Source organism: Ailuropoda melanoleuca, chromosome 16 (assembly GCF_002007445.2).
Source record: "Ailuropoda melanoleuca isolate Jingjing chromosome 16, ASM200744v2, whole genome shotgun sequence".
Taxonomy (NCBI): Eukaryota; Metazoa; Chordata; class Mammalia; order Carnivora; family Ursidae; genus Ailuropoda; species Ailuropoda melanoleuca.
In genome coordinates, this window is record NC_048233.1 from 42627769 (window position 1) to 42639179 (window position 11411).

The 11411-nt window shown below is 62.6% G+C and overlaps 1 protein-coding gene across 2 annotated transcripts; it reads left to right on the forward strand.

Annotated features, from left to right (window-relative positions):
- Positions 1 to 238: 238 nt before the first annotated feature.
- On the forward strand, positions 239 to 11349 carry TNS2 (tensin 2). Of its 2 annotated transcripts, XM_034644614.1 has the most exons (27): positions 239 to 496; positions 1363 to 1401; positions 1705 to 1743; positions 1893 to 1942; positions 2131 to 2302; positions 2568 to 2618; positions 2925 to 3047; positions 3135 to 3199; positions 4043 to 4126; positions 4583 to 4695; positions 4788 to 4848; positions 5111 to 5186; positions 5433 to 5562; positions 5644 to 5709; positions 5783 to 5896; positions 6071 to 7282; positions 7416 to 7566; positions 7694 to 8283; positions 8399 to 8488; positions 8812 to 8937; positions 9135 to 9227; positions 9349 to 9426; positions 9598 to 9675; positions 10081 to 10249; positions 10337 to 10405; positions 10545 to 10574; positions 10707 to 11349. In XM_034644614.1, the coding sequence occupies exons 5-27, from the start codon at positions 2153 to 2155 to the stop codon at positions 10843 to 10845; spliced, it is 3858 nt and encodes a 1285-aa protein (XP_034500505.1). In that variant the 5' UTR covers positions 239 to 496; positions 1363 to 1401; positions 1705 to 1743; positions 1893 to 1942; positions 2131 to 2152; the 3' UTR covers positions 10846 to 11349. The 2 variants fall into 2 exon arrangements, with proteins under 2 accessions (XP_034500505.1, XP_034500506.1); XM_034644615.1 differs by lacking the exons at positions 239 to 496; positions 1363 to 1401; positions 1705 to 1743; ... (3 more) ...; positions 2925 to 3047; positions 3135 to 3199 and adding an exon at positions 3670 to 3768.
- Positions 11350 to 11411: the final 62 nt, after the last annotated feature.

Below are 11411 nucleotides of genomic sequence, written 5' to 3' on the forward strand. Positions count from 1 at the left end.
GAGGTGAGGTGCCCCGTCCTGTGACTGAGAGCCTCCACCCAGCACCACTGTGTGCACAACTCCAGCGGGCAGACTCATGGAAATCCAAACGAGCATGCTCCCCGTGACAGACACTCCCCACCCCTGCAACCCAGGAGACCCACCACTCTCCACCCTTCCCCACTCTGACCTGTGATGGGGACCTCCCTCCCTCCCTCCCTCTCTCCTCACCCCCACCCACCCCCACCCGAGGACTTCAGCCCTGGCTCCCTCCCTCCCTGGCCTGGGCCCTGGGCGGTACTACCCTACCGCCATATGCTTCCTTTGAACCGCCCTTGCCCCCTCCCCACTCCATCTCAACACACTCTTGGAAGTCCCAAGATCTGATCTCAGGGCCTGGGAAGGTGGGGGGAGGGCTACGCCCTCCACTGCCCCAACAGGCCCTTGCTAACCTCTCTCTTCTCCCCACCATCCTCTAGTTTGCAAGGTGGCAACACACAGAAAATGTGAAGCAAAGGTGGGTGCTTGATTGGGGGAGGGGAACTAGAGTCCCTTGCTCTGAAACAGGCTTCTCCAGTCACACTGGCATCAACCCTCCACCCCTCTCATCATTGGGGAATCCCCTGCTGGGGTGGGAGTGGGTGCTGTACTGGGCCCTTTAAGAACCACCCTACTCCGCCCCCTGGAGGGCTGGCCCAGGCTGGTGGACAGGAGACAGCGTTTGTCTTGGTGCTGTGCCCAGGCTGCAGCTGGCGAGAGGATGGGGGTGGAGAAGAGGAGGAGAATGAGGAGGAGGAAGGGTGGGGTGGGTGCGGGGGGGGGGGAGCAGGATTTCAAAGACTGGGCAGCCGGATGGGCTGTGCCTTCCCTCTGGGGAAGGGTCCTCAGGATGCCTGGGTGGGACTTGTCCTGGGCCCTGGAAAAGGCTGGGCAGAAGGTACAAGATAGCGTCACGGTCCACTGGGGACCTGAGACAGCCCCATCTCTGAGTCGTCCTCCTGCAGTGCGGGGGGTCCCAGGGCTTGGAGTTGGCCTGGGGGAGCTGTGTGCCCAGGGGCGGGGTCTCCCGGTGAAAGAGGCCAGTGTCCGTTCCTGGCCATAGCCTGCCTGCATGGCTCTATATATAACTCGTGCCCCGCAGCTGGATGAATGGGGGTCTGTGTGGGCAGGGGGCTGGGAGCCAAAAGCAACAAGTGGGGGGTCCGGGGGTGGGGGACCGAGAGGCCAGAGGGGAGGCTCCCTTAAATAGAGGAACCTCAGCTGGAGTGTGCGCCCATCTCCTGAAAGCCCCTCCACCTTGCTGAAGCTGAGAGGTACCCCATCCTCAAGCCCAGGAGAGCCCCTTGCCCCAGGAGCTCAGTCCCTCGATCGGTCTCCTTCCAGGTCACTTCGTCCTGTCAGGCCTTGCCTCCTGCGGAGCTGGTGAGTGTGCTCTGAGATGGAGCGGGGGAGGCAAGGAGGTGTCCACAGGTCTGGTGGCCGCAGACAGGGCCCCCAGGAGGCTGCCTTGGGCGGACTGCTGTGGGCCTTGGGCATCCCGAGGGAGAGGGGGAAAACGAGCCCTCTACTCCTCTTGCCCTTGGGCCTGCTGGGGGTTAGGACTCCTCTCCCCTCGCCCAGTACTGCCCCCACAGGGACACTGGCGTGCCCTCTCCATCAGCCCCAGGCGCACTGGTCCCTGCCCCCGTCCTAACCCCTCCCTTTTCCTTCTCCGTCTCCCTCTAGCGGAGAAACACGGCCCCTGTGAGGCGCATAGAGCACCTGGTAAGTGATGCTGCAGGAGGGGGCGGCAGCAGGTAGCTGTGAGGGTACGGACCTAGGTTTCGCCTGAGGACAAAAGTTCAGGGCACTCTGGAGCGGGGAGCCTAGACTGGGGGACACCCAAACATGAGCACCGTCTCCTCATCCACCAGGGATCCACCAAGTCTCTGAACCACTCCAAGCAGCGCAGCACTCTGCCCAGGTAAGTGAGGGCGCCGGGGCGGTCCCCCACCTCAGCCCGGCGCAGCGCTTCCCAGCAAAGCCCTCCGGGCAGCCCCCCGCCCGCGAGCGGCCCCACCTACCCTGGGGACCCCGAGGCCTCGCGCTCCGCTCCCACCGGCCCCCGGGAGCCCCGCCCCCGTGCCTGACGCAGGCTTCGCCCCCTCCCAGGAGCTTCAGCCTGGACCCGCTTATGGAGCGCCGCTGGGACTTGGACCTCACTTACGTGACGGAGCGGATCCTGGCCGCCGCCTTCCCCGCGCGGCCCGACGAGCAGCGACACCGGGGCCACCTGCGCGAGCTGGCTCACGTGCTGCAATCCAAGCACCGCGACAAGTACCTGGTGAGGGGCGGGGCCTGCCGCAGTCAGCCAATTAAAGGGCTGGGAGATCCGGATGGGCGGAGCTGCTCCCGGACGCCAGTCTCGCGGAGGCGCGGTCCCAGGGGGGCGGGGCCCGGGGGCGGGGCAGCGGGAGCCGATCCGGAATGCCCCCTCTGGGCTGTAGCGACCTCCTCCTTTGGGAGAAAGACTTTGCTTAGGGTCACAGCAGGGGACCGCACCTCACACCTTGTGGTCACTTCCTTCTAAAGCCCCCCTTTCCTTGCAGCTCTTCAACCTTTCAGAGAAAAGACATGACCTGTCCCGCCTAAACCCTAAGGTAGGAGGGGATTAAAGCCATTAAACTGAACCACCCCCACCCTAGAAGCCCCCAGCCTCCTCCTTAATAGTAGCGATTGGCATCGACTTCATTCTTAAGCACTTTCCCAGATGACTTACTACTTGCGACACGGTGCAGCAGGCATCAACCCATTGTACTGGTGAGCAAAGTGCTGAGGCTGCCTTGAACAACCAACAGTCCCTTGACCTTGGCCCCGACCGACCCCTACATCTGGTCCCTTTTCCATCCCCACCCATCTCTCTTCGCGTTTGGCCCCCACCCTCAGTTGTACCCCCACACCTCCAGGTCCAGGACTTCGGCTGGCCTGAGCTGCATGCACCGCCCCTGGACAAGCTGTGTTCCATCTGCAAAGCCATGGAGACGTGGCTCAGTGCAGACCCACAGCACGTAGTCGTGCTGTACTGCAAGGTGGGCTGGGACCTCGGGTTCACAGGGCTGGGGTGCCCTCAGCCTGGGGCCCCAGCTGGCCCTCCATGCCTATCTCTCTATCCTCAGGGGAGCAAGGGCAAGCTCGGGGTCATCGTCTCCGCCTACATGCACTACAGCAAGATCTCTGCAGGGTGAGGCTCCCGGGCCCCGCACTGGCCCCTTCCCCAGTGACCCTGCCTCCAGTTGGCTTTGATGAGCCCATCTCCCTTGAAGCCCACCTCTGTGTTCAGAGAGCCATTTACTATCAACTTGGCCTTTCCACCTCCTTGTTCTCACTTGTACTTCACCACGGTTCCCAGCAGAGGATCTGTGTCAGATTCCCAGGGCTGCCGTAACAAAGTGCCACAAACTAAATGGCTTAAGACCACAGAAATTCATTGCCTCAGTTCTGGAGGCTAGGCGTCTAAAACGAGGTGTCGGCAGGGCTGGACTCCCACTGAGACTCTGGGTAGAACCCTGCCTTACCTCTCTCTAGCTTCTGGTGGTGAGCAGATATCCTTGGTGTCCCCCGGCTTGCCGCTGCGTCACTCCAGCTCTGCCTCGGTCGTCACGTGGCTTTCTTCCTGTGTGTGTGTCTGTCTGTCTCTTCTCTTCTTCTAAGGACACCAATCATATTGGATTAAGGGCTCATCCCTACTCCAGTATAACATCTTAACTAATTCTGCAACGACCCTATTTCCAAATAAGGTCACATTCTGAGGTACATATCTTTTTGGGAGACACAATTCAACCCATAACATGGTCTTATTGCCCCATTTTACAGAGGAGGAAACTAAAAACTCAGGGAACATTTGCCTGAGGTCCAACAACTAGCAAAGTGACTGTCTGTGGGGTTCCTGGTCCTCTTCACCAGCACTCTGGGCTTCCTCTAGACTCGGGAGATCACATGTCTCCTCCCTCCCCGGGGGCTTAGGGTTGGGAGGCCTGGATGGATACAAGCCCCTGATCCCCCACACTGGCCCTGCGGTCCCCAGGGCAGACCAGGCACTGGCCACGCTTACCATGAGGAAGTTCTGCGAGGACAAGGTGGCCGCGGAGCTGCAGCCCTCCCAGCGCCGGTGAGCAGCCTGGGTGGGGATGGGCCACAGGAGCGGCTCCCTCCAGGGCCGCCAAGGCCCAGATTCTCTAGTTCATACAGCGCACCTTCATGGAGCACCTTCTGTGTGCCAGGCACAGTGCCAGGGGCTGAGAATTCAGAACAAACCAGGTCCCTGCTCTCACGGAGCTTGTGATAAAGAGAGACTTGCAGGACAGTCAGAGCCCTTCTCTATCATGGGAAGCAGAGATCTGGGGGGAAGAACATTCTAGGCAGAGGGGCCAGCAAGTACAAACCACGGAGACAGCAAGAGGGATTGAGGTTAGATGTGAGGAAGAACTTCCTGGTGAGCTGGAAGATGGGAGGGAGGTGCTGAGAAAGGCAGGCCTTCCGAGGGTGGGGGGGTGTGTTCATGGTAGAAATGATACGGAGGGACCCCCAGAGCGAGGGGCTCATGTCCTCACTGACGCACTTCCAGGTACATCAGCTACTTTAGCGGCCTCCTGGCTGGCTCCATCAGAATGAACAGCAGCCCACTCTTCCTGCACTATGTGCTCGTGCCCGTGCTGCCAGCCTTTGAACCTGGCACCGGTGAGTCGGCCTGGGATGTGCTCCACAGGGAGGGCCGTCCCCCACCCCCTCCATTCATACCCCTCACGCCCTTCTCCTCCCTGTACCTCCAGGCTTCCAGCCCTTCCTCAAGATCTACCAGTCCATGCAGCTGGTCTACACATCTGGAATCTAGTGAGCGCTCTGTTCCCAGGCCCCTTGCTCCCCGCCTTCCTGTTCCTCCAGCCTCCCCACACACCCGGGCCGCCCGCTCCTACCACTGCACCCGGAAACGTATGCCGTCAAGGAGTCCATTTTACAGACCGAGAGGTTCTCACTCAGGCCTCAGACTCCAGTCTCCCAACTCCCTCCTGACCCCTCCTACCCCCCACCACCAGCCCAGCCTCTGATTCAGAGTGCCTCCGATTCAGCCTCAGCCTTGTCCTCTCTTCCTCAGTCACATCGCAGGCCCTGGGCCCCAGCAGCTTTGCATCAGCCTGGAGCCAGCCCTCCTCCTCAAAGGCGATGTCATGGTGAGGGGCCATCCTGGGAAGGGGGGTGCAAGGGGTGCTGGTGTATCCCGCCAGCGGCATTGTCTCTGGTGAGTCATCGGTTCAAGGCAGATGGGAGGGTGGAAACTTAGTCCCCATGGGGGGGGGTTGCGTCACCTAGAGTTGAGGCCGGGCTGAGCTGTGGCCAGACAGTCCCCAGGATGGAAGCACAGAGGAGACGTAAGTGGACAGGAGGGCCTGACCCCCGGTCTCCCTTCCCTCCTCCAGGTGACCTGCTATCACAAGGGTGGCCGGGGGACAGACCGGACCCTGGTGTTCCGAGTCCAGTTCCACACATGCACCATCCACGGGCCACGGCTCACTTTCCCCAAGGACCAGCTGGACGAGGCCTGGGCTGGTGAGCTGGAGACAGACGCAGGGGCCGGAGCCCAGGTGAGGGCGGGCAGGGGCCTGGCTCCTCACCGTCCATTCTCCGCAGATGAGAGGTTCCCCTTCCAAGCCTCAGTGGAGTTCGTCTTCTCCTCCAGCCCTGAAAAGATCAAAGGTAAGAGCCAAACCTGGGGGCGGGGCTAAAGGTTGTGTCCCTGCTCCCCAACACCTGGCTGGCCCTTCTGCAGGCAACACCCCACGGAATGAGCCTTCGGTCTCTGTTGACTACAACACCGCGGAGCCCGCCGTGCGCTGGGACTCCTACGAGAACTTCAATCAGCACCATGAGGACAGTGTGGACGGTGCGTGGACAGGCCCAGGGGCGGTGGGAGGTGTAGGTGTCCTTCCTCCCGGACAGATTCCCCCTCTCAAGAGACACCCCCGAGCCACAGTCTCCTGCACTGTGCCCTCTCATTAATTTTCTCTCTCCCCCTTCTCCCTGCTTGCCCCCCCTCCCTGGTCCTCTCCCGACTCAGGCTCCCCGACCCACACCCGGGGACCTCTGGACGGCAGTCCTTATGCCCAGGTGCAGCGGGCCCCCCGCCAGACCCCGCCAGCGCCCTCTCCAGAGCCACCTCCACCCCCCATGCTGTCTGTCAGCAGCGACTCAGGCCATTCGTCCACGCTGACCACGGAGCCCGCTGCCGAGTCCCCTGGCCGGCCGCCCCCGACAGCTGCCGAGCGGCAGGAGCTCGATCGCCTCCTGGGAGGCTGTGGAGTGGCCGGCGGGGGCCGGGGCGCTGGGCGTGAGACGGCCATCCTCGATGATGAAGAGCAGCCCCCCGCGGGCGGAGGCCCGCACCTCGGAATGTACTCAGGCCACAGACCTGGCCTCAGCCGCCACTGCTCCTGCCGCCAGGGCTACCGGGAGCCCTGCGGGGTCCCCAATGGGGGCTACTACCGGCCAGAGGGAACCCTGGAGAGGCGGCGGCTGGCCTATGGGGGCTACGAGGGGCACCCCCAGGGCTACGCCGAGGCCTCTGTGGAGAAGAGGCGCCTCTGCCGATCACTGTCCGAGGGCCCGTATCCCTACCCACCTGAGCTGGGGAAACCAGCCAATGGGGACTTCGGCTACCGGGCCCCAGGCTACCGGGAGGTGGTGATCCTGGAGGACGCGGGGCTGCCTGCCCTCTGCTCGTGCCCCGCCTGTGACGAGAAGCTGGCGCTGCCCACCGCGGCCCTATATGGGCTGCGGCTGGAGAGGGAGGCCGGAGAGGGCTGGGCGGGCGAGGCGGGCAAGCCCCTCCTGCACCCCGTGCGGCCAGGGCACCCACTGCCCCTGCTCGTGCCGGCCTGCGGGCATCACCATGCCCCGATGCCCGACTACAGCTGCCTGAAGCCACCCAAGGTGGGCGACGATGGGCATGAGGGCTGCCCCTATGCCGTGTGCCCCGAAGGCAGGTATGGGCATCCAGGGTACCCTGCCCTGGTGACCTACGGCTATGGAGGAGCAGTTCCCAGTTACTGCCCGGCCTATGGCCGCGTGCCTCATAGCTGTGGCTCTCCAGCTGAGGCCAGAGCGTACTCCAGTTCTGGCGCCCACTCCCCACGGGCTGGCTCCGTGTCCCCAGGCAGCCCACCCTACCCGCAGTCCAGGAAGCTGAGCTACGAGATCCCTGCGGAGGAGGGAGGGGACAGGTACCCGATGCCTGGGCACCTGGCCCCAGCAGGACCCTTGGCATCTGCAGGTGAGGGCGCTGGGCTGCGGAGTGCCTAGGGAAGAGGAGGGTTCTGGAAGATGGTGGGAAAGGTGCAGAGAGAGAGCTAAGCCGGACAGAAGGGACCTCTGGCTCATAGCCCCTTTTCTCACCTTCCCCACAGAGTCACCTGAGCCAGCGTCCTGGAGGGAGGGCCCGAGCGGGCACAGTACCCTGCCTCGGTCTCCCCGTGATGCTCCGTGCAGTGCCTCTTCTGAGCTGTCTGGGCCCTCCACACCCCTGCACACCAGCAGCCCAGTCCAGGGCAAGGAAAGGTATGCGGAGGGGCCGGGGGTGTCCAGGCACCAAGGCAGCCTGGAAAGCTGGGGGTGGGGGTGGCTCACACAGGGGCTCTGCAGCCCTGCTAACCTACTGACCACTGCCCGCCCTCCCAAACTACAGCACCCGACGGCAGGACAGCACGTCCCCCACCTTGGTGCCCACTCAGAGACTAAGTCCTGGCGAGGCCTTGCCATCTATTCCCCAGGGAGGCGCTGAAAAGGCTTCCGAGCTGCCAGCAAGAAGTGGGCTTGAGCTTCCGGCCGCTAGCCCCTTCTCCCCCACCTCCCCCCCCAGCTCACCCAATGACTGGCCTCAGGAGAAGAGCCCGGGGAGCCGCTCGGACAGTGCCAGTCCGAGGGGCCCCGTGCCCACCACGCTGCCTGGCCTCCGCCATGCCCCCTGGCAGGGCCTTCGAGACCCCCCAGATAGTCCGGATGGGTCCCCCCTCACTCCTGTGCCTACCCAGATGCCCTGGCTTGTGGCCAGCTCAGAGCCACCTCAGAGCTCACCCACGCCTGCCTTCCCCCTGGCTGCCTCCTATGACATCAATGGCCCCACCCAGCCCCCACTTCCCGAGAAACGCCACTTGCTGGGACCTGGGCAACAGCCAGGACCCTGGGGCTCAGAGCAGGCATCACCACCAGCCAGAGGCACCAGTCACCATGTCACCTTTGCACCTCTGCTCCCGGATAATGTCCCCCAGCCCCCAGGTATAAAAGGCCTTGAGGAGGGTGGGACCCCCTTGTGAGAACCTGTCTCCCAAGGAGGGGCATGGCATGGGCGCTGGGAAGTACTGGGGTCAAGCTCGGTCCCTCCCTGTCCTAGAGCCCCCTATGCAAGAGAGCCAGAGCAATGTCAAGTTCGTCCAGGATACGTCCAAGTTCTGGTACAAACCGCACCTGTCCCGTGACCAAGGTGAGAAGCCAGCCTGCCCCTCCCTTCCCACCCTCCCGGGCTCCGTCTTGGCTTGAGAACCCATCCTTCCAGTGCCTCCTCCCTGTCTCAGCAGGTTTACCTGGGCTGAGTCTCTCACTAGCAGTTGGTTCTGGGCTTTGGGCCCAAGGAAGTTTAGAATCAACACTGTCCGTGCCCTTTTAACTCTAAAGCTCCATCCCCAGGCGCCCCAAAACACCACAGCCGTTAGGGTGAGAGGCCTAGGGCTTGAGTAGCCAAGGTAGAGCGGGGCTACGTGGGGCTCAGGCAGCCACTGTGTGAGGACTTCTCCCCCCTCCTCCCAGCCATTGCCCTGCTGAAGGACAAGGATCCTGGGGCCTTCCTGATCAGGGACAGTCATTCATTCCAAGGAGCCTATGGGCTGGCCCTCAAGGTGGCCACACCTCCACCCAGCGCCCAGCCCTGGAAAGGTACAGCATGCCCGAACCTGAGGGAGAAGGGGAGTGGAGTGGGGGCAGGTTCCAGAGGCAACACGAGGCGGGGTGGGCCATGGCACTTCTTGGTGGGGAGAGGCAGGAAGTGACCGCTCCAGCTCTGGAAAGAATCCCAGCAGGGGAGAAAGCAGGGACCTAGAATCTGATAAAGGCTTCCTCTCCCCTCACCTCAGGGGACCCCTTGGAACAACTTGTCCGCCATTTTCTCATTGAAACTGGGCCCAAAGGGGTGAAGATCAAGGGTTGTCCCAGTGAGCCCTACTTTGGTGAGCAGCAGGGGAAGGTTACAGTGGGTTGGCCTAGGGGGGCCAAAGGGTTTCGGGAGGGTGGAGGGAGAGCTGGGGATATCTGGGGGCACCTCACGGCTTCTCTCACCTCTCCCTGCAGGCAGCCTGTCCGCCCTGGTCTCCCAGCACTCCATCTCCCCACTGTCCCTGCCCTGCTGCCTGCGCATTCCCAGCAAAGGTGGGTGTCTTGGGATCTGTCCTCCCACTTCTCCTCACCCACTGCAGCCCCAGTCAGCATCCCCAGGTCCTGGCTCCCTGCCTGCCTTCCCCTGGGACAACAAAGGGTTCTCCAGCTCCTAGGGAATGGGGCTCCCTGCTGACCTTCCTTGTTGGCCCTTATTTCCCTCAGAGCCTCTAGAAGAGACCCCAGAGGCCCCAGTGCCCGCCAACATGAGCACAGCAGCAGACCTCCTCCGTCAGGGTGCCGGTAGGGACCTCCGCCTCCCCTCTTCCCTCTCCTTGGGCACCACGTAGGGCACTACAGATGCGGGCACGAGGCACTGAAAGGCCTGGAGGTGGGCGGGCCCCTCTATTTGTAGTGGGAGTGGGAAAGGGGGTCTTCAGTCTAGTACCCCAAAGTCATGAATATGAAAACCTTGGTGCAGGTGGGGGACAGCCTTGTTGGAATGCAGATTCCTGGGCTCCTTGCCAGCATTTCGGACTAGATCTGGGGGGGCTGTAGAGCCTTTTGAACAGGTGACCTGTGATTGTCAGGACTTCGGAGCAGCGCTGGCTGGGGAAGGGCAAGAGCTGGGGGTGTGGAGGGACAGGGGAAGATAATCTGGGTGCTGGTGAAGCCGGTGCCCCCCTCCGGCCCTCTCCTGCCCCCTAGCCTGCAGTGTGCTCTACCTGACCTCAGTGGAGACAGAGTCGCTGACGGGCCCCCAAGCAGTGGCCCGGGCCAGCTCGGCAGCTCTGAGCTGCAGCCCCCGGCCCACCCCAGCCATCGTCCACTTCAAGGTCTCGGCCCAGGGCATTACACTGACAGACAATCAAAGGAAGTGAGTATGTGTGCCAAAGCCCCCGGGGGACCCTGGGGACCCCCCCCCCGTTTCTGGCTGTGACGTTCCCCATGATCCTCCTCGAAGGCTCTTCTTTCGCCGTCATTACCCAGTGAACAGCATCACCTTCTCCAGCACCGATCCTCAGGACCGGAGGTGAGCCTCCCTCCCGACCCTTGGCTCCCACAGCCCCGCGCTCCCATCAGACCCTGCAGACCAGGTCGCCCCCTGCCCCAGCCCTCCCTCAGTAGCTATACCCTGGGTGCATTTCTTCACGGTTCTTCTCTTTCTGCAGATGGGCCAACCCCGACGGGACCACCTCCAAGTAAGCCTCCCCCACGAGTACCACCCCTTCCCCCCACGGGACTGAGGCACTGCCTTCCTCCCCAACCCTGGCTCTGCAGTCTTTTGTGGAGGCGATGTTGAGCCCCTTCCCCACCCTGCTTCGTACCCCTAGGATCTTTGGTTTCGTGGCCAAGAAGCCGGGAAGCCCCTGGGAGAACGTGTGTCACCTCTTTGCAGAGCTTGACCCAGATCAGCCTGCAGGCGCCATTGTCACCTTCATCACCAAAGTCCTACTGGGCCAGAGAAAGTGAAGGAAGGCCACAAGCTCAGAGCCCACGTCAACACCACGCACCTCTCAGCACCCCACAGTCCTCACTTCCCCTGGCCTGGGCCCAGGAGACCCAGGAGCCAGCCCCCTCCCTTAGGAACGGGGAGTGGGCATCAGCCTGGGACACTGCTCTCCTTCCCTGCCCCCAGCCTGCTAAGCCAAGTGGACGGGCCTGTGAGATGACCTTGCATGTGAGCAGATGGCAGAGACGGGCGTGTGAAGGGTGAGGAGGCATCAGCAGTCGAACCCCGGAGGGGATGTGGACAGCCCCACCTGCAGGAGAACATCAGCCCTGGAGGGGAATGGGCCTGCCAGCTCCACCCAGCTGCAGGTCCCAGCCTGGCAGGGAGAGGGGAAGAGGCGCGGGGAGCACGGAGCTCCCTCCTCTGCCTCCCCCTCTGAGCAGAGAGATCAGAGTGGGATCCTATGACTAGGGGGTAAAAAAGAGTCTATTTTTGTCTAATAATAAAGAATTTCTATAACATTACCTCGGAGTTGGAACCTTGTTCACAGGAAGGTCAAAGCCTCGTGTCTCCCAGGGGCATACCT

Coding starts and splice junctions, on each gene's coding strand:
- TNS2 (XM_034644614.1), top strand. CDS start 2,153: ATGGAGCGCCGCTGGGACTTGGACCTCACTTACGTGACGGAGCGGATC. Junction 2,619..2,924: donor TGTCCCGCCTAAACCCTAAG/GTAGGAGGGGAT, acceptor CCACACCTCCAG/GTCCAGGACTTCGGCTGGCC. Junction 9,676..10,080: donor CCTCCTCCGTCAGGGTGCCG/GTAGGGACCTCC, acceptor CCTGCCCCCTAG/CCTGCAGTGTGCTCTACCTG.